Genomic DNA, 27,611 nt, shown 5'->3' on the forward strand with positions numbered 1-27,611 from the left:
CTCTGGAAGATATATAAAGTAGTAGTAGTTAAAACAAACAAAAAACCAAACAAAAAAAACAAAAAACATTTGGTGGTTAAAAGAATGGATGCTACCCTGTACTAACTTCTGAAATGTGTTGCTACCATCAATATCAAAACGAGCTAAAATTCTCTTTGAAAATTTATCAAATTTCTAAAATGAGACATTTAGTGTTCCGCTGTGAATAAAAGACTGAATAAAAAGTTGAATAAAAGTCTCTTGATGCATGCTCAATCATCCAGGTAAGTAAATCCCAAAACGTTGATTCTGTTAATCTGGACGTAGCGTTTTCAGTGGGAGAAACATTTTGTCACTCATCCAAGTGACTTTTTGCCACCACTCTGCAGTTTGCCATATGTTGCAAAGTGATGAAACAATAATAAGCTTCGAGAACCAACTGCACCCCTTACCTTCAGAGGGAGCAGCAGTCTCACTTGCTGCAGGCATTGTGAGTGGTCCTTCATCTGCTGATTACACAATTTGATTAAGTTTTAATATTTGTAACAAACATTTTATCCACAGAAACCAAGCTAGTGGTAACTTACCACAATCTACAGTGTCTTGGAGCTGCGCTGTGTTTGTGGAATCAGCTACTGCATGTACAGGCTCACTGGTGCCACACGCCAACATTGTGAGTGCTGTGTCATCATCATCTGATTCACTCTCACTGTCCTTTGTTTCAGCATCACTTAATGCAATTTCATCTGAGAAATTGTGGGAAAAACCCCCCAAAAAACCAAACACAAACCCCCCAAAAACCTCACATTAACAACGAGATATGACAAAATACAGAACAAATACTGGAAATTATAGTACATAGTTTTACTATTTAAGGCCACCACTCTGCAGTTTGCCAAATGTTGCAAAGTGATGAAACAATAGACTTCAAGAACCTTAAATCATGGACATTTAACAGAATGGTCTGTGCTTTTAGGTTTTAATTCTGTTGATAAAGCATAATATTCAACTACTGCCCTAATATTTGCTCCTTTCAATACAAACCTTCTATTTTGATCTCATCCAGTGATTTCCCCTGGATCTGGGAAAGTTGTCCTTTTTCCAGTGTTAAAAGCAGTTTGGAAATCTTGGCCAGCTGTGTTGTGGGAACTGGTAATCTGTAGAATTCGCGGTGAACGCGGATATCATGACCCAGGAAATCTGCAACCTGATCAAGTTCGTTGTTTTTCAAATTAAGGACTTGTGAGAGTGTGGCAACATGTTTTCTGAGCTGTGTCGATCTTAGATACTCAGGCTGCTTTGCTCCACACTGGTGTGCATGAACACGCAAGGAGTCCATTCCTCTGTAATGACTCATTGATCGGGGTCTTGCAAAGAGGTAGATATTAGTGGCACAAATACCACAGTCAGGCCTCCTACTAACCAGTAGTGACAGAGCATCCAGCATGCTTGGTGTTAGCAGAACTGGAACATTTCTGTCCCTTTTTCCCATTATTTCTATTCTACAGAAATAGTTACAGAGTCTCTGTTCCATTTCTGAGAGCCCCATGGCAACATCTGTGTGGAGTGCTGTTTTGTCTCTTTCAAGAAAACTTTTGAGGCGCATCTTTGAAACCTCTCCAGAACGTCTTCGGTTGAACACAATGATTTGTGAGAGTGTAACTTGTGCAAGTTGGGCATAATTCTGAGCTGTGGCTTCGTTCTCCAAGCTGCAAAAGGCACTTTCTGCAGATTTTTGAAGGTAGTGATGGAGAATCCGAACATCTTCTGTAAAGGGCAATGTTGATGGCTTGTTAAACTTTGCCTCACTCAATGTGTTCAAGGCACGGTGAGACACCATCTCAGACCATTTGGAGACATACAACTTCTTGAACGCATCAGTGGACTTGATTAGGGCTTCATCCTCTGTCATGAGGGCACGACAATGGATAATGTCAGACATTTTATGCAGTGTATGTCCCAGTTTCAGCGCAAGGCTTGGAGTTTTGTATGACAGTGTCTCTTCATCAAAACCTGAAACTTTCTTTACTGCTTGCACAACTCTCTGGAAATTAGCAGGCTTAATAGCTTCTTCCATGTTATGCACTGAGAATTCTGTGCGCAGACACAACAACAAACGTCCCGCTTCACGAAGCTTCTGTCGTATATAATCATACTTTGTAGGGTCTTGTCCATGTTTATTGTAGAGGGACTGGGCAAACTGAATAACAGTAAAGTCATTTCGCACAGCTGAGGCAATCTCATCTTGTTTCATAACAGCAAGAACCTTCCAGACTCCACTTGACACCTGCGGATAACACTGAGACTCCAGAGTTAAAGCCAGGCCGAGTACTTTGGTTCTTCCAGGTTCTTTATCCGTGTCATCTTTTGGTTTGTTAGGACATCTGCGGACATGTCTCCAAAGATCCTTGCGAACATACATCCCTTGACAATAAAAGCAATGAGCAAACTTTCCCTCTACTGCTTTAATCTTGGGTCTTCTCTTCACTTTCAGTGGTCCCACTCCACCATGCAAAACTGCAGCATTATGCTTAAAATTTCCCTTATTTCTCAATTTCTCTAACAGACTTTTACGCTCGTTTGAGTCTCTAGGCAGGGAAAATGCATGCACAACATCAGGAGCCGTTTTGTGCGTTTTCAGGTGGCGGGAAATTTTAGCTTGTGGTTTGCCACAAAAATAGCAGTAATTTCTTTTACTTAAAGTCATTTTTTCTGATTCAGTTTCGCAAAGCTCACTTTTATCTTGTGGCTTGTCCTTTGTCAAGTTGTGGATTAAATTCGTTGAATCTGATTGTTCATGCGCTTTGGAGATGTCATCTTGGCATAGCAGACCTTTTGATGTGCTTGGCAATAATGAGATGTCTTCATCTGAATCTTCATCATATGACTCTGAATCTGGCACATATTCTTCTTCTGATATGCTGTGGTTGCCATCATCATCGCTTGATATTTGATCCAGAACTGAATGTGGCAATCCATCCTCCCCTGAATATTCAGAAATTTCTTCTTTCTGGAATGTAAGAACAAAAGTTTTTTTAATTGATCAATACTTTAGACAGGTAAAAAATAAACTGAAAAAAAGTCAAGCCAAATATGAATGGGATACACACCTGTGTTGACTGGTGGCAATTCTGATTTGCCAATTTTGCAAGGCAAGATTTGTGCCAGACCCCTAAACAAACTGAAACACATTTTGATAGACTTAATTTAGCTTTGCAGTTCTATTTAAGTGAAGTAGTTTTTTGTCAAAGCATTGCAGTAATGTCAAATGCTGAAAAAAAAAAAAAAAACAAAAACTGTTCACATTAAGGATATTTTAATGACTACACATACACTGCTAATCCCCCCCCCCCCCCCCCCCAAAAAAAAAGGACATCCCAGATGTGAATGAAGGAATTATTCTTATTAAATACTTTGTTCTTTAGGTAGTTGAGTGGCATGAAAGTGTGTAGTTGAATGTGTGTGGCCTCCAGATGCCTGTACGACTTCCCTACAATGCCTGGGCATGCTCGGGATGAGGTGGCGGATGGTCTCCTGAAGGATCTCCTCCAAGACCTGGACTAAAGCATCTGCCAACCCCTGGACAGTTTGTGGTGGATGGAGTGAGACATGATGTCCCAGATGTGCTCAATTGGATTCAGGTCTGGGGAACAGGCGGGCCAGTCCATAGCATCAATGCCTTTGTCATGGAGGAACTGCTGACATACTCCAGCCACATGAGGCCCAGTGTCGTCTCGCATTAGGTGGACCCCAGGGCCAAATGCACCAGCATGTGGTCTCACAAAGGGTCCGAGGACCTCATCTTGTTACCCAATGACAGTCAGGCTCTCTGGCAGGCACAGAAATGCCACCCCTCACCATTACTGACCCACTGCCAATATGATCATGCTGGAGGATGTTGCAGGCAGCAGAACATTCCCCACGGCATCTCCAGACTGTCACGTGCTCAGTTTGAACCTCCTTTCAGCTGTGAGGAGCATAGGGTGCCCGTGCTGAAGTTGCCAAACTTTGTGTTTTCTGGCAAATGCCAAACATCCTGCATGGTGTTGGACTGCAAGCTCAATCCCCACCTGTGGATGCTGGACCCTCAAGCCACCCTCATGAAGTCAGTTTCTGACCATTTGAGCAGACAGATGCACATTTGTGGCCTGTTTGAGGTCATTTTGCAGGGCTCCTCTTGTTCCTCCTTGCACAAAGGTGGAGGTAGCGGTCCTGCTGCTGGGTTGTTGCCCTCCTATGGCCTACTCCACATCCAGGTAGCACCTCCATGCTCTGGACACTACACTAACAGACACAGCAAACCTTCTTGCCACAGCTCACATTGATGTGCTACGCTAGATGAGCTGCACTACCTGAGCCCCTTGTGTGGGTTGTAGACTGTCTCATGCTACCACTAAAATGAAATCACCGCCAGCATTCAAAAGTGACCATAACATCAGCCAGAAAGCATAGGTGCTGAGAAGTGGTCTGTGGTCACCACCTGCAGAACCAGTCCTTTATTATGGTGAATTGACTATAATTTCCACTTGTTGTCTACTCTATTTGCAAAACAGCATGTGAAACTGGTTGTCAGTGTTACTTCCTAAGTGAACAGTTTGATTTCACAGAAGTGTGACTGACTTGGAGTAACATCGCATTGTTTAAGTGTTCCCTTTATTATTTTGAGCAGTTTATGTTATGGAATGGGGAATTGAGGACAATCCCAAGTATACCATTTTTACAAGGTCCTGCACCAATGAGGTAATACTGCATTTCTTTAATTAGACGTGACCACCCATTAATTAAAAAGGGAGCAGTGTTCATTTCAGCACGTCTTAACTTGTTGAACTCTATTAATGCTTTTTACTATACACTGTACCTATTCACTAAATGTCTCACCTTTGCACTTAAAGCCAAGCCACTTGAGGGAGGAAACCGGTCCCACACACTGAATGCACTTGTCCAAAGATGATATTGTTGTGCACACCAGACGATGATTGTGACACTGTTAGCAAAATATTGCAACATTTATTTGTTTTGGACAGTTGGAAAGGTGTGTTTTCAATTCAGTTGCAGATATCAACTAATAAACTTCGTCCATGTAAATCACATCACACCCAGGTGACTGCCAAACACACACACACACACAGCATCCATAAAGAATGATGATAGATTAAATTATTAGTTCATTAAGTGGTACACTGGATTATATTTACCCTTTCAGGCTCTGGATGTTTCAGGTCCAGATCATTGTTTGGAAAGCTGTTTGGTTGCGGCTTTAGGCAGCTCACAGTCTTCTGAATCTGGCTGGTCTCAGTCTTCGTGTGTAACAGATAGAGAATGAAGACAAAAGAACAGTAATCTGACAGTTACTAAAAATGCATCACTCAAGAGGATGAATAGACCATTTCACTATCGGCAAATAGCGTAAGGTACACATCGTGCATGAGAAACATTCATTAAAATCTGTCCTAGGTCAATGTTACCTCTTCAAAATCTTGCACTGAAGAAGAATGCATGGCTTCTGAGCCTTGCTGAGGCATTTCTTCATCAAGATCCTGCAACAAAGAAAAGATGGCACAAAGATTAGACCAAGTGCTCTTCTTGCAACTGTACTGGGCAGGCCTGTGCTTCTGTCTTTAATTTGCATGTGTGTGTGGGGGGGGGGCTTTCCACTCAAGAAATGTTTTCTTCTGAAAAAAATACTGGCTACAATAGTTAACAACTGATTCCTTTGCAATCATCCACCCTTTTCCACTTATCCTTATCAGGATTGTGGGGTAGCAGTTTTGGGGCCTATACCAGCTACCATAGGGCAGTACAACCTGGACAGATCACCAGTCTAACATGGAAGGACAAGCATTTGCATTCACACCAAAGGGCAGTTTTGAATCACCAGTTAACCTAACCCCATAAGCTACATCTTTGGACTGTGGGAAGAAGCCAGAGTACACAGCCAGAGAGAGCCCATGCACTAAAGCAGTAAAAAGTGCCTAAAAGAAGTTAAGAAGTTGTATAGTACTATCTATCTTAATGTTCAAGCCTGAGTTTCAAAAAATTTCAACATAGAAACAAAGCACATGCAGTCAGTTCTGCATGCTGTAGGTCAAACTGTCAAGACATACGAGAAGACCCCTCCTAAAACCAGAGTGATGTCACCATGAAGCAAACTTTGACGGAGTCCCCCAATAACAGTGTGGTCCTCCTAAGTCACATTTGGGTGGTTAACACACACACACACACACACACTCAGATGTTATCCAGACTTGCACTTTGAAACAATGAAAAGGACCTACAAGCCACGGTCCATGTAAATCACATCACACCCAGGTGACTGCCAAACACACACACACACAGCATCCATAAAGAATGATGATAGATTAAATTATTAGTTCATTAAGTGGTACACTGGATTATATTTACCCTTTCAGGCTCTGGATGTTTCAGGTCCAGATCATTGTTTGGAAAGCTGTTTGGTTGCGGCTTTAGGCAGCTCACAGTCTTCTGAATCTGGCTGGTCTCAGTCTTCGTGTGTAACAGATAGAGAATGAAGACAAAAGAACAGTAATCTGACAGTTACTAAAAATGCATCACTCAAGAGGATGAATAGACCATTTCACTATCGGCAAATAGCGTAAGGTACACATCGTGCATGAGAAACATTCATTAAAATCTGTCCTAGGTCAATGTTACCTCTTCAAAATCTTGCACTGAAGAAGAATGCATGGCTTCTGAGCCTTGCTGAGGCATTTCTTCATCAAGATCCTGCAACAAAGAAAAGATGGCACAAAGATTAGACCAAGTGCTCTTCTTGCAACTGTACTGGGCAGGCCTGTGCTTCTGTTTTTAATTTGCATGTGTGTGTGTGTGTGTGTGGGGGGGGGGGGGGCTTTCCACTCAAGAAATGTTTTCTTCTGAAAAAAATACTGGCTACAATAATTAACAACTGATTCCTTTGCAATCATCCATCCTCTTCCACTTATCCTTATCAGGATTGTGGGGTAGCAGTTTTGGGGCCTATACCAGCTACCATAGGGCAGTACAACCTGGACAGATCACCAGTCTGACATGGAAGGACAAGCATTTGCATTCACACCAAAGGGCAGTTTTGAATCACCAGTTAACCTAACCCCATAAGCTACATCTTTGGACTGTGGGAAGAAGCCAGAGTACACAGCCAGAGAGAGCCCATGCACTAAAGCAGTAAAAAGTGCCTAAAACAAGTTAAGAAGTTGTATAGTACTATCTATCTTAATGTTCAAGCCTGAGTTTCAAAAAATTTCAACATAGAAACAAAGCACATGCAGTCAGTTCTGCATGCTGTAGGTCAAACTGTCAAGACATACGAGAAGACCCCTCCTAAAACCAGAGTGATGTCACCATGAAGCAAACTTTGACGGAGTCCCCCAATAACAGTGTGGTCCTCCTAAGTCACATTTGGGTGGTTAACACACACACACACACACACACACACACTCAGATGTTATCCAGACTTGCACTTTGAAACAATGAAAAGGACCTACAAGCCACGGTCCATGTAAATCACATCACACCCAGGTGACTGCCAAACACACACACACACACAGCATCCATAAAGAATGATGATAGATTAAATTATTAGTTCATTAAGTGGTACACTGGATTATATTTACCCTTTCAGGCTCTGGATGTTTCAGGTCCAGATCATTGTTTGGAAAGCTGTTTGGTTGTGGCTTTAGGCAGCTCACAGTCTTCTGAATCTGGCTGGTCTCAGTCTTCGTGTGTAACAGATAGAGAATGAAGACAAAAGAACAGTAATCTGACAGTTACTAAAAATGCATCACTCAAGAGGATGAATAAACCATTTCACTATCGGCAAATAGCGTAAGGTACACATCGTGCATGAGAAACATTCATTAAAATCTGTCCTAGGTCAATGTTACCTCTTCAAAATCTTGCACTGAAGAAGAATGCATGGCTTCTGAGCCTTGCTGAGGCATTTCTTCATCAAGATCCTGCAACAAAGAAAAGATGGCACAAAGATTAGACCAAGTGCTCTTCTTGCAACTGTACTGGGCAGGCCTGTGCTTCTGTTTTTAATTTGCATGTGTGTGTGGGGGGGGCTTTCCACTCAAGAAATGTTTTCTTCTGAAAAAAATACTGGCTACAATAATTAACAACTGATTCCTTTGCAATCATCCATCCTCTTCCACTTCTCCTTATCAGGATTGTGGGGTAGCAGTTTTGGGGCCTATACCAGCTACCATAGGGCAGTACAACCTGGACAGATCACCAGTCTAACATGGAAGGACAAGCATTTGCATTCACACCAAAGGGCAGTTTTGAATCACCAGTTAACCTAACCCCATAAGCTACATCTTTGGACTGTGGGAAGAAGCCAGAGTACACAGCCAGAGAGAGCCCATGCACTAAAGCAGTAAAAAGTGCCTAAAACAAGTTAAGAAGTTGTATAGTACTATCCATCTTAATGTTCAAGCCTGAGTTTCAAAAAATTTCAACATAGAAACAAAGCACATGCAGTCAGTTCTGCATGCTGTAGGTCAAACTGTCAAGACATACGAGAAGACCCCTCCTAAAACCAGAGTGATGTCACCATGAAGCAAACTTTGACGGAGTCCCCCAATAACAGTGTGGTCCTCCTAAGTCACATTTGGGTGGTTAACACACACACACACACTCAGATGTTATCCAGACTTGCACTTTGAAACAATGAAAAGGACCTACAAGCCACGGTCCATGTAAATCACATCACACCCAGGTGACAGCCAAACACACACACACACAGCATCCATAAAGAATGATGATAGATTAAATTATTAGTTCATTAAGTGGTACACTGGATTATATTTACCCTTTCAGGCTCTGGATGTTTCAGGTCCAGATCATTGTTTGGAAAGCTGTTTGGTTGCGGCTTTAGGCAGCTCACAGTCTTCTGAATCTGGCTGGTCTCAGTCTTCGTGTGTAACAGATAGAGAATGAAGACAAAAGAACAGTAATCTGACAGTTACTAAAAATGCATCACTCAAGAGGATGAATAAACCATTTCACTATCGGCAAATAGCGTAAGGTACACATCGTGCATGAGAAACATTCATTAAAATCTGTCCTAGGTCAATGTTACCTCTTCAAAATCTTGCACTGAAGAAGAATGCATGGCTTCTGAGCCTTGCTGAGGCATTTCTTCATCAAGATCCTGCAACAAAGAAAAGATGGCACAAAGATTAGACCAAGTGCTCTTCTTGCAACTGTACTGGGCAGGCCTGTGCTTCTGTTTTTAATTTGCATGTGTGTGTGTGTGTGTGTGGGGGGGGGGCTTTCCACTCAAGAAATGTTTTCTTCTGAAAAAAATACTGGCTACAATAATTAACAACTGATTCCTTTGCAATCATCCATCCTCTTCCACTTATCCTTATCAGGATTGTGGGGTAGCAGTTTTGGGGCCTATACCAGCTACCATAGGGCAGTACAACCTGGACAGATCACCAGTCTAACATGGAAGGACAAGCATTTGCATTCACACCAAAGGGCAGTTTTGAATCACCAGTTAACCTAACCCCATAAGCTACATCTTTGGACTGTGGGAAGAAGCCAGAGTACACAGCCAGAGAGAGCCCATGCACTAAAGCAGTAAAAAGTGCCTAAAACAAGTTAAGAAGTTGTATAGTACTATCTATCTTAATGTTCAAGCCTGAGTTTCAAAAAATTTCAACATAGAAACAAAGCACATGCAGTCAGTTCTGCATGCTGTAGGTCAAACTGTCAAGACATACGAGAAGACCCCTCCTAAAACCAGAGTGATGTCACCATGAAGCAAACTTTGACGGAGTCCCCCAATAACAGTGTGGTCCTCCTAAGTCACATTTGGGTGGTTAACACACACACACACACTCAGATGTTATCCAGACTTGCACTTTGAAACAATGAAAAGGACCTACAAGCCACGGTCCATGTAAATCACATCACACCCAGGTGACAGCCAAACACACACACACACAGCATCCATAAAGAATGATGATAGATTAAATTATTAGTTCATTAAGTGGTACACTGGATTATATTTACCCTTTCAGGCTCTGGATGTTTCAGGTCCAGATCATTGTTTGGAAAGCTGTTTGGTTGCGGCTTTAGGCAGCTCACAGTCTTCTGAATCTGGCTGGTCTCAGTCTTCGTGTGTAACAGATAGAGAATGAAGACAAAAGAACAGTAATCTGACAGTTACTAAAAATGCATCACTCAAGAGGATGAATAAACCATTTCACTATCGGCAAATAGCGTAAGGTACACATCGTGCATGAGAAACATTCATTAAAATCTGTCCTAGGTCAATGTTACCTCTTCAAAATCTTGCACTGAAGAAGAATGCATGGCTTCTGAGCCTTGCTGAGGCATTTCTTCATCAAGATCCTGCAACAAAGAAAAGATGGCACAAAGATTAGACCAAGTGCTCTTCTTGCAACTGTACTGGGCAGGCCTGTGCTTCTGTTTTTAATTTGCATGTGTGTGTGTGTGTGTGGGGGGGTGGGGGGGTGGGGGGGGGGGGCTTTCCACTCAAGAAATGTTTTCTTCTGAAAAAAATACTGGCTACAATAATTAACAACTGATTCCTTTGCAATCATCCATCCTCTTCCACTTATCCTTATCAGGATTGTGGGGTAGCAGTTTTGGGGCCTATACCAGCTACCATAGGGCAGTACAACCTGGACAGATCACCAGTCTAACATGGAAGGACAAGCATTTGCATTCACACCAAAGGGCAGTTTTGAATCACCAGTTAACCTAACCCCATAAGCTACATCTTTGGACTGTGGGAAGAAGCCAGAGTACACAGCCAGAGAGAGCCCATGCACTAAAGCAGTAAAAAGTGCCTAAAACAAGTTAAGAAGTTGTATAGTACTATCTATCTTAATGTTCAAGCCTGAGTTTCAAAAAATTTCAACATAGAAACAAAGCACATGCAGTCAGTTCTGCATGCTGTAGGTCAAACTGTCAAGACATACGAGAAGACCCCTCCTAAAACCAGAGTGATGTCACCATGAAGCAAACTTTGACGGAGTCCCCCAATAACAGTGTGGTCCTCCTAAGTCACATTTGGGTGGTTAACACACACACACACACACACACACTCAGATGTTATCCAGACTTGCACTTTGAAACAATGAAAAGGACCTACAAGCCACGGTCCATGTAAATCACATCACACCCAGGTGACTGCCAAACACACACACACACAGCATCCATAAAGAATGATGATAGATTAAATTATTAGTTCATTAAGTGGTACACTGGATTATATTTACCCTTTCAGGCTCTGGATGTTTCAGGTCCAGATCATTGTTTGGAAAGCTGTTTGGTTGCGGCTTTAGGCAGCTCACAGTCTTCTGAATCTGGCTGGTCTCCGTCTTCGTGTGTAACAGATAGAAAATGAATATACAGTGCATTTTTGAAGAGGATTTTGAAACATTAAATAAACTGTATGAGAAAGATAAGTTTCAAGCTATTGTCTTTAAAATATTCACTGTCATGTATAGAGAATTTAAGGCCCTATGATTAAGAGACAAATAGTCAGTGTGATTTCTTTATTTTTTAAGCCATTGCTAAAGGAGTAAAACAATCACCTGTAGCAGCAACGAACTGTCACTAGGGCCCATTTATCTTCGAGGGACAAAATTTAAAATGAATCTAACTAAAGAGGCTACACAGCAAAATCTCCAGTGTTAAATTAACACTAGAGAGTGTCTATATGGGTCCACACAACACTGTTGAGTGTTGAATTAACACTTTTGACAGTGTTATATGTTTAAAAGTAACCTAGTCAGTTTTGAAGATTAACAAAGACTAACACTGAGCAGTGCTGATTTTCTAACACTGGAATATTTCTAACATTTTGAGTTATTTTCCAGTGTTAGAAAATCAGCACTGCTCAGTGTTAGCCATTGTTAATCTTCAAAACTGACTAGGTTACTTTTAAACATATAACACTGTCAAAAGTGTTAATTTAACACTCAACAGTGTTGTATTTAACACTCAGAGGTGTGGACCCTTATAGACACTCTCCAGTGTTAATTTAACACTGGAGATTTTGCTGTGTAGAATCACATTAAACATCAATCACTGTTAAAATTTAGAAACCGAAAGCCATTTTTTATTTCTGCATACCTGCTGATATTTTTTTAGTGCTTTTAGAGGGCTTTGATGTGGCAGCCATCACAATTGCCTGTTTTCCATTAGTACCTACCCCTGTTTTTCCAGTAGGTTATAGTACCATGTAGTTTTTCAGTAACTACTGCACCAAGGTTCCAAGTGATCCAAAGTGATCAGAAAATTTGACATAGACTGAATGCCACCAGGTGGCTGGTCAATGGTGTCACTCGATAAGTTATGAGTGCGCCTCCTTCGTGAAAATCCAAGCCATCATTTTTGAAACTCTGAAATGTTTGAAATAGCGACCAAAATTAACAGCGTGATCCCTGAATTGAACACTAAAGTATAGACTGAGCAGCAGGCATTTTGTCACCTTGACGTCCATGCTTGCTGTGGCATTTATATCACTGGATGCTCGGCTGCATTGCTATAGTTACCCCAGGCACAGTAGGTGATACTCAATTTCAGTGAAAAACTAGATGCCCTAAGTCACGTTAAGCCAATTTGAGTAGGTACAAATGTAAAAATGGCTTACGGTATGCAATTTATCAGTTCCAAAAAGTACAATTGTAGAAATACCTTGCATCTCCAGAGCCAATCCGAGTCACCATAATTATAGTCTATTTCTTCGCCTGGACTTATGTCTCTGCTTGCAAATAAGCATAGATGGGGCTTTCCATTGATATTTAATATTTTCATCTTAGCACTTGGACTGATGTGGTTGTCGTTGACAAGTCTGCCTAATGACCCATCTTCTTGAGATGCATCCACACTGTGGGGTTAGGCAAAAAAGTATTAGCTTAACTAGTTAGTTAGGAAGCTTTTTTTTTCATAAATCAAAAGCAATGTGTCATTTAATCTTAATCAAACTACACTGATATAATACGCACCACCAGAGTTTTCCATCAAACTTGAATTCAAACATGAACACCTTCAGGCTGTCATGATAAACTCTGTGTCTCCGCTCACATTCTTCTTTTGTTATGAGTTTACCTCTGTATTCCAAAAGAAAGTCTCCTTTTTGGAATGGAACAGTCGTGAAAATGCCCCGACCTGAATTGCAGAGGCATACCAAGTGAGTGACAAAAGACAAAGTGACAAACTCCAAATCTAATCCAAACTAAAGACCAACTTACCTTTGAAGGCATTTATGTAGTGGATATCAAGTCCCAGTTTGTCCCTTCCAGCAGAAACATGACAGACTGCATCCTCCCGTGGAGGAATGCGTCTCCTTCGCATGTTCTCCTGTACGTTTTGATTGGCTGTATTACCAAAGCATATAAAGTATTACGATTATCGTCATCATTGTCATCATCATCAGTAGTAGCAGAACTAGCAGTAGTGTAGTTTACAGCATAAACACAGCTGACTTATTCATAGTGCTAATTTATGCCTTCTTTTAAAATGTTAAAGGCCTAGTACTCAAAATGGCGACATGTGACATTTCTGTAATGGCGACTGCAGAGAGTGATACAAGTACTGAGAAAGCTTAGGCATCAAAACTGTAAGAAGTTTTTTCTTCAGGCATATAAATAAATACACGACTAAATACACTTATACCCTTGCTTTTATTTTAGGGCTGTCAGCAGAATGGACAGACATTGGACAAACTGCCCGAAATTAGCTAACAGCGACATCAGGGATTTTGACTCAGACTGCGCTGGTTTAATTGTTAATTGCGTTAGTCGCGATGTCGGCATTAACACGTTTAAGCCACAATAATGCTTTAACACCGAGTAAATCCTAACACGGGTTAGCCCGCTTTATCGCGTTGACGCGGTTAGTCGTCAGCCCTATTTTATTTACTCAATGACAAACGCTGGGGCCGTTTTACTTCTTCAAAGACTCACTAACAGTCCATAAAGCATAAATTAAACCAGTTTAATATAGGCCTGTGCACCTATAATTTCATATAGTATTAAAGTCATGGTGCATTTTACATTAAAAAAGGCTTACCTTTGTGTTTTTAATCCGTCTTCGTATTGCCGTCGACATACACTTGTTAAAGGGCACGCGCGCGAAAGTTGTGGCGCCGTTTCCTGTAGGTACCGCCTATATATATAGCCTACCAATCACAATGACTTCCGGCCGTGTGCATTGAAAATGTGTATTAAATTGCAGCACCTACACACATCCACTCTAACTCGAAACGTCGCTGTGCAATACACTGGAATACACAAAAATCAGGTGAGGGGTATAGGTGGACTTTTAAGAAAATCAGAAAATCTTTTAATTATAGTTTAATAAATGAATTTACACTACAGTTTAAGCAAATACAGGTCAAAAGATAAATAATGACCTCATAAGAAGTAGAAAAAATTATTATTTAGACACTTAAAAATGCATTTACAAGTCATGTTTTAGGGGGACACATGAATACACAGCAAAAAGTCGAAATGTCCCCGGAGCCCAGGTACAGCGCAGGTCAAATGTCAATCCATACCACATAGACGCACTCACACACACACACACGCACACACACACACAGACACACACACACACACACACACAGACACGCACACACACACACAGACACACACACACACACACACACACACAGACACACACACACACACACACAGACACAGACACACACACACACACAAACACACACACACACACACACACACTATGCACAGACTGGTACTCTTTGTTCATACCTGTGTAAGACGTCATAATGAACTTGTGCATATTCATGTAAGCTCAATAAAGAGCAGTGTTACGAGGGAGCAGACGAGAGCGACTGAGGTCAAGTGAAGGAACGGCGCTGTCACAGTTCTCTCCCTCATCAATTGTCTGGTTCCAGCGGTGGGTCTGTGCTAGACGACCCATCACCAGCTTTTTCCACTGGTTACCAGTACGTGGTAGAATCCACTTCCAGATCTGGTTGTCTTTAAATCTGTGAATGGATTGGCTCCATCTTATCTCTCTTTAACAAAAGAATCCAAGTGGAGCCCTCAGGTCTGCAGATAAGCAGCTTCTGACCAGAACTAGACGTAAAAACAGAGGTGAGCTTTATCGATGGCTGCAGCCAAACTCTGGAACAGTCGCCCTTCACATCAGGTCGTCACCAACACTGGACATTTTTAAAAGCCGGTTGGAAACACATTTGTACTCTGTAGCTTTCAATCCTGACCAGTCTTTATAGTCATTACTGTGTATGTTTCCTATTTTCTCTCTACTCTGTGCAGCACTTTGGCTCAAGCTGTTTTTAAATGTGCTGATAAATAAATGTAGATTTCTTTGAATAAAACAGTGGAGCCGAGCTTTGAGCTCAGTGTGTAACAGTGTGTGTGTGAGAGCCATGTAATGTCCATGTGTGCATGCTGACTGTGCTGCTCTGACCCCCCTCCTCCTTTCAGGGTGGAGCCTGCTGGAGTCCGATGGTTGAGACCAGGTCTGAGGAAGTGTAAGTGTGTTTTTAATGGGATTCATGAAAACAAAGCAGCACACATTCAACCATCTTCATCATGTCAGGAGTCATCATCAAAGTGTCAATCAATGAACAGATGATGGATCAATAACTGCAGCTGGATTGTGTTTGTTCTCTCCATCAGATTCCTGTCAACTCACAATCGACACAAACACAGTGAACACAAAGCTCCAACTGTCCGACAACAACAGGAAGGTGACACATGTGGAGGAGCTTCAGTCATATCCTGATCATCCAGACAGATTTGATGGTTTTTATCCTCAGCTGCTGTGTAGAAATGGTCTGACTGGTCGCTGTTACTGGGAGGTCGAGTGGAGAGGAAACGTTTATATATCAGTGAGTTACAGAAGCATCAGAAGGAAAGGAGACAGTTATGACTGTTGGTTTGGACGCAATGATCAGTCCTGGAGTCTGTACTGCTCTCATGCTGGTCCTCGTTATGTCTGGCACAATAGCAGAGAAACATCCATCTCCTCCTCCTCCTCCTCCTCCTCTGTCTCTAACAGAGCAGCAGTGTATGTGGACTGTCCTGCTGGCACTCTGTCCTTCTACAGAGTCTCCTCTGACACTCTGATCCACCTCCACACCTTCAACACCACATTCACTCAAACTCTTTATCCTGGGTTTAGAGTCTGCTATCCTGGTTCCTCAGTGTCCCTGTGCTGAGTGGAGTGTAAAGAGTGTCTCCTGTTACAGAAACACTCTGACTGTTGAACAGATAGTTCAGTCTGTACATGTCTGTCTCTTTCACTCACAAACACGTTTTCAGATTCATGGATTCAATCAGTTGATGTTTGAAACTCTTCTAAATGATTCCTTGTAAACTTCTTCCTCTTCAGTCACAAACAAACAGGAAGTGATGTCACATGTGTTCCTGTCCACACAGCAGAATGAGTCTATTGCTGACAGTGATGTACAAACAGAGTGAGCATTTCTGAGGCCCAAAATAAACTGAGTAGTTCACTGAATGAACAATGGACTGTGAGCTCAGTTCCTTCATCATTAGTATGGATTATATATGTATATGTATTATATTAGTATCATATATATCAGGTGCTGCTGCTTTCAGTCATTGTGCAAATGTGCTGTTTGTAAGCTTGTAAAGCTGCAGTCAGCTGAGACTGAAGAAGTCACCTGATCAGTGAGCAAACGTTTCTGAAAACGTCCAGATGAACAGAATCAACCTTTTGGGATCAGCCAGCAATGCAGCATCATTGTTGTTCAGCTTCAGAGGTTTGCAGGAATGAACTGATGACCAGAAACAGCTGCAAAGTCCAAGAAAATACCAGCTGGAGTTCAGCTGCATTTGAAGAAGTCAAAGAAAAGTAAGGATGGCAAAGGGCGACGTTTTCTTCCAAAGAGCTGCAAACATGGTCGACGCCTCATTAGAAGAATCATCTGGACATTTGTGAGGAACTCTAACCAAGAAAGCAACGTCACACAGATCCAACAGACAGTTTCCATGACTGCAAGTGTTGAGTGGAAAAATGCTACATTGCATTATTGCATCCTCTCACCACAGGAGGCGCTGTTGGCACCACTGATTGCTGATCAGCTGTTCTCTGATGATCTGATTGATACTGTGAATAACGGGACTCACTGAACTCTGTGACACAGTGAAGATTACAGAGTTGAACTTCAACATCTGACTGACGTCACACAGACAGAAGGATGAACCAGTGAGGCACAGAACACAGTTACTGGAGATACTGGATCAGCTCCATGTGAACCTCTGATGGAGAAGCTGCTGAGCCAGAGAAACATCAGGACATGACAGCAGCTGCACTTATCTAACAACATGTAGCAGAGCTGATCTATGTTAGAGGATCTATCACAGCAGCTGAAGCCAAAGTCCAACACTGGATACCAGCTGAGCCTGTGCTGAGTGTAGTGTTACAGGAAAAGGGCAGAAACACTGGTAGCTCCCAGTGATGCTGACTGGGGCACAGAGCTGAATGATGCAGCATCAGGACACTGTTTCAGTCTGACTGACAGAGAAACCTGTAGCTGTATCTACATGTGAGGCAGAGGCCACACAAGCAGCTTTCTATGTTTCACAGTGACTGAGATCTTCAGTGGGGGTGGACATGCTCCTGTACAGACCTCTGAGGAGAACCAAGGTGCAGTCAAAGAGTCCAGTCTGTCCTCACAGATGTGAACATGTGCTTTCATCAGGTCTGCTGTCAGCTAGCAGGCTCACATCAGAATCACTGTTCCTGAAAAACACAGTCTGTGTGACATCATCAGTCAGCTGATGGTCCCAGATCTGAATGGTTTCTGTCTCTACTGAGGAAGTCAGAGAATATCACTGAGGTGTGGATCAGGTCTGAGTGAGCTGTGGAGGGACAGCTTTAAACAGTCCACAGGTCTCACGTCCTGCTCAGTCTGGTAGCAGATACCTCGTATTGTTCCAGATGTGCTGACATCAGCAGCAGCACAGCTGTGTGATACCATGAATCTCAGTTATTGATCCAACACACAGTAAATACAAAGATCAGGATTTCTGAGAGTAATCATTATGAGTCTGAACACATGATCACTGAATGTTAGTCTCCACAATAATAAGCTAACACAAGCAAACACAGCTTTCAGCTCTTATTTTGAAACTGGCTTATTTAGAGAGCTGTGATGTGAGCGTGCCTGGCTCTGAGGCACTTGGGTCAGCCTCTGTTGTTTAGAAGTGTTACAGACTGTGAATGACACAGACCTGTCAGTTTCCATGTTTGTCTGTAACACAGCTCAGGGCTCCATGCTGAACGCATCCATCCAGTGTTATTGATCCAGGACTGATACCAGCATTGGGATCAATACTACAACACACAATCACATGTGTCCACGTGATGCAGTTTGAAGAGCAATCAGATGTCTCTGTATGAGGAGGCGGGGTCACAGGAGGTTCACAGAAACTCTGCAGCAGCATCATCAGCTCACATGGAAACTTTGATGATTCACTTCTGTGGTGTTTTTACAGAAACACGTCACAAAATTAGCTCCACCTGTTTTGTGAGCTTTGAGTTTCTTGTCTTCATCCTGGATTCTTGTGTTGCTGTTTTTACACACAGCAGATATTTCCTGGTTGCTTCCTTGATGACCACATGAAGCTTTCTGAAGCTTGGATTGAAAACGCTTCATTACTCAAAGCTTTCCAACACAGGCCTCTGTGCTGCCATCTGGTGGACAAACATGTGAAGTGCAGCGTGAAGCTACAAATGAAACTGCTTCAGCTACGTTTATATATAACATACTATAACCTGTATAATGTGGAGATCAGGGAAATTATTTTGTTGCTACTGTTAATAATCATCATCATTACCATTGCATTAATAATATAATCTACAGCATTGATATTGCATTCAGATGTTTAAACATTTTGGTACCCAATTAGCCTTTACTACAGGTGCAGTTATAACCACTTTAAACTGTTGAGTTGAATCTATGATCTTAAATGCTTTTGAATGCTTGTTATAATCTTAAGTGTGTATGGGCTGATTCTGTTGATTCTGAGGACACTCTGTGCAAAGTCTTGACAGGAAACTGCAGGTTTGCAGAGCGTGCTTTTGCAAAAGTGAAACTAAAAGCAGAGTGTAAGTGCAGCTTATTCTGAGGAGCTGTTTGGATGATGCTATTTGAATAACCAGGTTGTTCATTATTATCTTTTATACTTTTATATTCTTTTATTAAGCTTCTAGTAGAGGTTCTTGATTAAAACATTTATTCAATATACTACATATATAGTTTTAGTAAACTGCTGACACATTTGAGAGTGGCCTCTGTTTGACTGCGAGCGTTAGTAGGTGAGAGGTGACACAGAGTGCCAAGTGAGGTCGTGACACACAAACACATAGTAGATACATTCAGTTATAGGTGAGAGGTTAATCATGTTTGCTTGCAACTGCGGGCGTGCAGAAGTGGTATCTTCACTCGCTCGCTCTTCTTCACTTCCTCCTTAAACATGTGGAAGGAGAGCAAAGTGCTGCCAGACTCTTATTTCTGACAGGAACAGAAGAAACCACAGCAAACTGGTCCAGTTCTTCATCTTCATCACAATCTGTTTATTTCTGATGGTGTCTTCAGTCTGAGGTTTGAAGTTTCCATGTCTGTGTGATGTGTGGTGTGAAGGCTGCTGGTTAAACTGGGACTCACTGTTTAAAGCACTGAGTGCTCATAGAGAGATGCTCCATGAGTCCCAGTACAGACTACAAACATGGTGGAAACTTAGCTTTGATATCCACACACTCTGCACGTCTGTGAGTAACTGTGATGAAGATGTGCAGAGATCTGTGTCCAAACAGGAGAAAGACAGTAAAGACTGTAAGACAGCCTCTGTTAACATATGTGAGGCTGTTTGTTGTTGTTGCCATGGAGCTTTGCACTGTTTGGGTCAGCAGGTCATGTGATCAGGTTTGTTCTGCTGGACGATGGTTCAGTGTCAGGTTTGTTTGCATTCATCAATAAATATCTAAATAAATCAAAGACTCCATGTTTGTTCTTTCATCATGTGACCTCTGCTCATCCATCTCTGTGAGTATCAGGATACATTTGGTTCATAATACACAGAAAAATCAGAGTTATTACCTGTAATAAATGTGAAAGATTCCTGCAGTGATAACCAGGCAGGACTGAAACACATCCAAGCTGTCACCACGGTAACAGCACCGTCCATCCACAGGTGAGGGGAGGAGCAAAAAGAGGGACTTTGACCATTTTATACTAAAAACACTCAACTAATGTTTCTAATATGAAACAAATAAGCCCACATTAATGTGAGCGTTTATTAAATAATAATAATGATGATTTCCTCCTGATCTCATTTCCACAGCAGAGAAAACTGTGGTGTATATTGAGGTGGAGGGTGTGGTCTGTGGCTCAGGTGTAGAGTGAGGGTGGGGTGCACCACAGCAGCATGCTGGGACTGCTGAGGGTGGAGGAGGGAGTGATGATGACATCAGAGCTGCAGCACAGAGACCAGTGAACACACAGTCTGTTCATCTTTGCATAGATACAATATACAGCACAATATTGAATGACAGACACGCTGTGGGAGCTTCCACAGATACACTGACGTCAGCATCCAGAGTCCTCCTGCTGCTCCCCCCTCAGAGCCCCGTGATCAGCACCAACACATTCAGTTAGATGACAGAGTCCAGCTGCAGCTAGAATCAGCTCCCCTCTGTGAACAACAGCACAGCGTCAGTGTTTCACACTCAGTGAAAGGAGGAAACAGCAGAAGAACACCATGTGTGCTACGTTTCCCAGGACACACTACAAACTGCACAAATACAGAGCAGCACGTGGAAGGACCTGGAGCTGCATTTACAGAGCTGCAGACAGCGTGATGTCCTGTATGGACAGGTGGAAGGAACCAAGTCCTCAGCTGGAACACTCGTGTTTGTCCACAGACAGGAAACACAGCAGGAAACTTCCTCACAGAAGTGCAGCTCATGGATAACACACTTCCTGTCAGTCAGAATGAGGCTGCAGCCAAACACAGAAAGGTGTTTTTGTCCAGATGAGCCCAGAGAAGAAACACGAGTGTTCACAGACATCAGAAGCTCAGAGAGGTGAAACATGAGGTTGGAGTCCTCGTCAGCATCCAGAAGAGCTGCTGTGAAACCCTGAGTACTCATGACAGACTCTGATGGCACAAACACATCATGATTCAAACAGAAAGACAAACATGGAGCTCCTGATCCTCCTGCATGAGAACAAGCTGACATGAGCGCTGTGTCTGAGAGTGTCTCCCTGTCACAGTGACAATAACACAGCTGCTGCTCACAGTCATTAAACTGACCTGAGGTCAGCTGTGCTCCTTACATATGAACCATGTGACCTCACATCAGTGCTGTGGATGACTGTAGTCATAGAAGAGTAGAGCTGTAGCAGGTGGTGTGAGGAGGAGGTGGTGTATTCTAGTTAACACAGTACTGAAACACTCCAGCAGAGGGCGCTGTTAAGTCCTTATTGTAACACAGTTACTGTGTGCAGTTAGACTTCATACATAATCTGCACTTATTTCCATCAGACATGCTGTCAGTAAATGATTGGTTTCTATTGATTCTACTTCCTGTTGACTGGTTTGATGACAGTGAAACAATCACAGCTGATTGTGTGATGATGTAAACTGTCACTGTTACATTCAGTGTGTGTGACATAATGTTAGTGCAGGCTGATAACAGCCTGGTTCTGTTAGAAACACATGAACGTGTCCATAGATCAGTGTGTGTTTAACATGAGAGCTTCAGCCCTGCTGATGTGTTAAATAAAGACATGCAGGAAAACTGATGAGACTCTGAAATAACTCTTTATATTTATAATGTAACTCTGCATCAAAAGAACAACAAAGGATCCCAGACAGGTTTCTGTGAACAAAGACCATTCTGATGTTTCTGTGTTTCTAACACTTTGACATTATTAGTAAACAGACTGCAGTGAGCAGCATTTATAAAGAGCTTCTATATAAAGATATGACAGCTGTTTGACAAGTTTATCACTCTGTGTTTGGACCTGATCAGTCCAGCTGTTTACTTGAAACATGTTCATTTACCTGTTCTGTTATATTCATGTTCTTGTCTCTGTTGAAAACACATTTTAATGTCCCTCAGATTTTTCTCCCAGATGAATAAATATAAAAATGACACAAACTGACTGCAGCTACTTTTTGTCCTTTCTGTCAAAAACCTTCATGTGACTCATGAGAGACACGTTTCAGCTGTTTGTGACAGATCAGAGGCCAACAAGTCATTTATAACACTTTCCATCATTGTTTAAAGTTCTCAGTGTTTCTGTGTTGCTGCGTATAGGATCTCCCAGCATCATCACTGTGCTGTCCAATCATTGTGTGCGAGGTTACCCTTATAGTGCGATGTGTGTTTGCACAAAGAGAAGCATGTGTGTCAAATATAAATAAGCACAGAACAGAAACAGCTGCTCGTTTCTTCTGTTTAGAGTCAAGTTAGTGTTTTGTGTCTTTGTTTGAGGCCTGATGTCGAGCAGAGGTGTGTGTAACTGCACTGCTCTGTTATATGTGTGAAGTGTGTGCTTCTCTTCAGCATCATCTTTGTCACTGCTGATTCCTTTGTGTCATCATGTGTTGAGAAGAGAGAACAGTTATAACGGAGGAGCAAAAGGAAGCCCTGAAATCTGCATCAACAAGGAAGTGTTGGCTCACCAGTGATCCCAGCAGAGCCACTGGTTTGGCTCCAGTTGTTCTAGATTCAATGATGTTGTTGCTACAGATACATGTCAGCATCTTTATTGAATTTAATATGAAGCAGAAATGGTGTCATTAGGAGAAGAAGAGGAGAACAAGTCCGGCGAGGAGGCAGCAGCTCTTAAAGATGAAACAGCAGCTCAGCCCTGAGCTCAGAGAGCTGCACATGAAAAAGCTCCTCAAGCAGATCCTGTCAGAGGTTTGTCATCAACAGGAGGAACTGTTCACATCATAGGATGAAGATGCTGTCAGCTGGATGAAGAAGGTTATTTAATGCAAACGTTCACACTGAAGTCAAATTGTTGTCGTGTTGAACAGATTCATGTACTGATCGTCTCCAGAATGTTAGAAGAGCTTCAATGAATCATTAGAAACAACTTACAGCTGCACAGCTGTGTCAAACACATCTGTGTGTCATTGTGGGATTGTTGTGTTTCTACATGTGACACACGTCTAAAACATGCACACAATCTGAACACAAACAGGGACTCATGTGTTCCCACAGCCAGATGCTGAGAGCCATTTCCTTGTAGTCCTGTGTCTACATACATGAACCATTAGATGTTATTGGAATGATTGTCAGCTCTGATAGTTTCATGTGTGTTTAGCTGGACGCTGTTTGATCCTCGACATGTTTAAAGGTGTCCAGTCCTGAGACACTGGGGCTGGAAACAGCTGTGATGTCATTGGACTGTCACACAGACAGAAGTGCATGAAGTGAGCAGCCGAGGAGCCGCTGATGTTTTGGATTCAACAGCATTTGAAAGGTCGACACAGACACATTTGCACACAGAAAGCTGAATCTGTCATATGCCACAGTGAACTCACTGTTCAGTGTTTTTCAGGAAGCTTCTTAACTGCCTCTGCTGCCAAACAAGCAGCTGATGTCCTTGAGAAGAAGCTGAAGAAGTCTTCAACAACAAATACAGGAAGTGGACTTTCAAATACTAGATTCACTTTAGACTCACAGAGAAATGACTCAACCAGCTGTGTTTGACTATATGAAAGGTCAGTGTGTGTCTGTACACAGACTGTTGTGTTGGACTGTTATTCAGTTGTCTGCTGAATGTTTTCAAATGTCTGCATCTCAGCTGTGATGAGGCTGGGGGTCATGGGAGGCCACCGTAGCAGCCTCTTCAACATCATGACATCATCATAAATGCTGCTGGACTGTCTGATGGGCTGACGGTGAAAAAGCCGTCGGGAAGGAAACAGAAGACATTTCAGAGGCTGCAGCAGATTTCTTTGATTCGGGGCCTTTTTCAGCTTTATTGGACAGAGCAGTGAAGATAAGTGACAGCAAAGCAGAGAGAAAGGGGGCGTGGCCCGGGTCAAAGCCAGGCCAGCTGCTCTCCACCTCGTGGTCACCTGCTCATCCTAGTGAGCTCCACCAGCAGCCCTTTCACACACTTTACACTGTCAAACACTGTGTGTGGACCTCAGCTAACAACAGGCTACATTTAAGTCTGGACTACATGCTTTTATATTGTTTTTATTCCATCAGCAGCTCAACATCATGAGCAGCTTTGACATAAAGACATCAAACTCAAGCTGACTTTAAACTACTTTTAATACAGGGGCTCAAAAACAACAACATCTTTATTATATATCAGGACACAAAGTCATTTCATCTCAAAGGGAAACAGCTTTATTTGGAATAACCAGCACTATCAACTGGTTTGGGATCTCCACCAGTTTCATGTCTTTGCAGCTTCTCCAACAAAGTTCCTGTAAAATCAGCATGTTTGTCTTTATTGGTTTGATAGTGATTGATTATTCAGTCCCAATCTGCTGTCATCTAAAGAACAAAATGATGTTTCTATGAGTCACAAAGCTCCAGATGTTGTCGGCTTCACAAAGAAAACAAAGAACTTAAACACAAAGTGTTTGGAGCCAAAATGTTCCCAAGCTGCTCTTTTTGAAATGGCAGAGGTACAGTGGTGTCTAACAGCACACTGTGGAAGGCAAACATGTTATTGTTGGATGAAACTTCATGAATCCTTTGTAGATTTGAGCTGTTGGAGCCTTTCTTTTCTCTTCAGGTGTACAGATGCTGAGGAGGCAGGTGAAGCAGGTGGAGCTGTTGTGATGCTGCAGAGGGTGTGTCTTAGTAACTCTGTGAGGCAGAACTGGATCCAACATTGTGGATGTGTTGATGTTGGAGCCATTAAGAGTCTCTGGCCACACTGTAGGATTTCCCTTTGATCCACTGTGGGGGCATTTTGGAGTCTGTCAGTGAAACTCTTCATGTTTGTGTTTGACTCCAGTTTATAGAAACAGAGAAATGTGTCATGCTTTTGTTCGGCCTCCACAAATACACACATTTGTTCATTGGTTGGACTTTTTGGAAGGAGACACATTGAAAACCATGTTAATAAGATCTTGTTGTTTCCTGTGGATCCGACACAGAGAGTGGACTTCAGACAGAAAGCGTGGAAGAGATTTTAGAGGCCGTGTGTGGCAACAGGAAGTTTCTGTGTGTTTGCTGATCTTACATGTGGAAAACAACACGTGATGTTTGTGAAGTTCTACAATGATCATTGTTCTCACAGCATTTTGAGTGGGAACAGTTCAAACTGGGAGTAGTGGGAGTTATTTACTGATTGAAACAAGCTGAATGTTTCTGTGACGATGAAGATCAGCAGCTCAGCTGATCAATGAACTGACATCTATCAGTCGTTTCATGAGATGAAGTCATCAGCAGACATTTGTTCTGACTGTGTGATGAATGTCAGAACGTCAGGGCTCTGCTTTAGTCACTGCTTGATGATCATTGGCTCATTGTTGAATCCAGGGCCCAGTCTGACCTCTGACCTTTGCTGCAGGTCTTCTGTGTTATCTCCACTTTCATGTCTGATCTTCTACTTGTAGTCCTGTGTCTACATATACAGTGGCTTTCAAAAGTATTCGGCCCCCTTGAACTTTCCCACATTTTGTCACATTACAGCCACAAACATGAATCAATGTTATTGGACTTCCAGGTGAAAGACCAACACAAAGTGGTGCACACGTGAGAAGTGGAACGAAAATCATACATGATTCCAAACATTTTTTACAAATAAATAACTGCAAAGTGGGGTGTGCGTAATTATTCAGCCCCCTGAGTCAACACTTTGTAGAACCACCTTTTGCTGCAGTTCCAGCTGCCAGTCTTTTAGGGTCTGTCTCTGCCAGCTTTGCACATCTACAGACTGAAATCTTTGCCCATTCTTCTTTGCAAAACAGCTCCAGCTCAGTCAGATTAGATGGACAGCGTTTGTGAACAGCAGAAATTGAAATTGAAATTGCAGTGAAGTCAGCTAGAAACTTACAGTGACGTGGACATCATGCAAAGACTGCCAGACTCTGTAATACTGCAAATGATCAGTGACTCAGGTTAACACTAAACTTTAAACGGCACCTCTGTGTCTCTGTGTGCTGAACATCTAGGATTGAGTCAGGCTGCATCAGCTGAAGCTGTTATTTGTATATATCAGTATTTTTTTATTCAGGTGTGGGGAAAATACGTAAGACTGCAGTGAAGCGATGCACCAGATGAATCCCTGGCCAAAGGTATCGTACTCAAATCAGACTACTGATCCAGCCACATCAGCCTTTTGTGAGGTCTGTTTAAAGTAGACTAAAAGTGAACTGCAGGTTCCTGAGAGGTGGACTGTGAGCACAGAAACACATGTTCATACATACAGCTGCAGCAAACTTACATTAATTTTAAATAGATTTGTTACTCTGATGTCTGTCTCTGTGTTAGTCCTCTGACAGACTGGTGACCTGTCCAGGTGTGCTCTACCTACTACTGGGACAGGTTCCAGCCTCTGTAATAGAAATGTTCTGTTATTCTCATTTAAAGTGTTTAAGTGCTTATGCATATGCTTAGTTGTGACACTGTTACTGTTCAGTGAAAGTTGCTAAAACTAGATGAACTTACTTCAGCAGTTTGAGAAAACAACTCCCTTTACAGGTGCTGATAAGGCCAAGGGCACAAAACAGCACAACCATTGATGCGTTAGGTTTCATAGCGAGACACGTGAAGTGTGGTAGGATCAGTTTGTAACTTCCTCCCTCTTCCTTGGAAGGCGTAAAGGAGGAGGAGCACGACCTCTGTGGCAGCGCTGACATGACTGAACTGTGATGTTTGATGTGTGTTGGCGCAGTAATAAATAGCTTGATCACAGCTCTTTCTGTGTTGCAGACTTTATTTAAAAAATTCCACGAAACCCCCCCCCACCCCCACTGTGAACCTGAATTGAATATTCAGAAGACATTTGTTTAAATAGTTCTACAAATCTGAGCTGTTGGTGTGTCCTTGGATTGTGTGGTAATAATATTAGAGCCTGCAATCTTTCTTACTGAATCTCTACTATGAGTCATGTTACCTGAGATTAGTTCTATGTTTACCTGTCAGCCTGGACGAATGTGCTGTGTGAAGAATGTAAATGACATCAGATCTGAACTGCTTACATCTAAGGAGCCTGTTCATATTTAATTGTAATATGAACCAATGATTTTCTGATTGATTGCTGATATATACAGTGGGGCAAAAAAGTATTTAGTCAGCCACCGATTGTCATCATTTTAGGTGGGGGAACTTGCACAGAGGTCAGTAATTTGCACCAGAGGTACACTTCAACTGTGAGAGACAGAATGTGAAAAAAAAAAAATCCATGAATCCACATGGTAGGATTTGTAAAGAATTTATTGGTAAATCAGGGTGGAAAATAAGTATTTGGTCAATAACAAAAATACAACTCAGTACTTTGTAACATAACCTTTGTTGGCAATAACAGAGGTCAAACGTTTACTATAGGTCTTTACCAGGTTTGCACACACAGTAGCTGGTATTTTGGCCCATTCCTCCATGCAGATCTTCTC

The 27,611-nt window shown here is 42.2% G+C and overlaps 3 protein-coding genes and 1 long non-coding RNA gene across 4 annotated transcripts in view; 2 read left to right on the forward strand and 2 right to left on the reverse strand.

Annotated features, from left to right (window-relative positions):
• Positions 1–11,606, reverse strand: part of LOC113008253 (uncharacterized) — a 12,232-nt gene extending 626 nt beyond the window's left edge. Inside the window, exons 1-8 of the mRNA XM_080299668.1 lie at positions 11,574–11,606; positions 5,175–5,276; positions 4,858–4,963; positions 3,090–3,160; positions 2,716–2,989; positions 567–725; positions 432–488; positions 1–2 (exon numbers count right to left, since the gene is read on the reverse strand). The exon at positions 1–2 is cut by the window's left edge and continues 626 nt beyond it. Coding sequence (XP_080155794.1) covers positions 1–2; positions 432–488; positions 567–725; positions 2,716–2,989; positions 3,090–3,160; positions 4,858–4,963; positions 5,175–5,276; positions 11,574–11,606 — 804 coding nt within the window. The remainder of the gene's footprint in view (positions 3–431; positions 489–566; positions 726–2,715; positions 2,990–3,089; positions 3,161–4,857; positions 4,964–5,174; positions 5,277–11,573) is intronic.
• The window catches only part of LOC145424182 (protein NLRC3-like), a 29,286-nt gene extending 12,782 nt beyond the window's left edge, over positions 1–16,504 (forward strand). The window contains exons 4-5 of the mRNA XM_080297220.1: positions 15,462–15,508; positions 15,657–16,504. Of these exons, the coding sequence (XP_080153346.1) occupies positions 15,462–15,508; positions 15,657–16,198 (589 nt within the window). The 3' untranslated portion in view covers positions 16,199–16,504. The remainder of the gene's footprint in view (positions 1–15,461; positions 15,509–15,656) is intronic.
• Positions 1–27,611, forward strand: part of LOC145419271 (protein NLRC3-like) — a 153,890-nt gene that overhangs the window by 57,012 nt on the left and 69,267 nt on the right. The gene's annotated exons all lie outside the window — the stretch shown is intronic.
• Positions 11,967–14,600, reverse strand: LOC145424579 (uncharacterized). The gene is made up of 4 exons (XR_013905658.1): positions 13,236–14,600; positions 12,990–13,152; positions 12,679–12,871; positions 11,967–12,383 (listed from the first exon to the last, which is right to left on the reverse strand). It is a non-coding gene; the product is annotated as an uncharacterized LOC145424579 (long non-coding RNA).

Source organism: Astatotilapia calliptera, chromosome 3, assembly GCF_964374335.1.
Source record: "Astatotilapia calliptera chromosome 3, fAstCal68.1, whole genome shotgun sequence".
Taxonomy (NCBI): Eukaryota; Metazoa; Chordata; class Actinopteri; order Cichliformes; family Cichlidae; genus Astatotilapia; species Astatotilapia calliptera.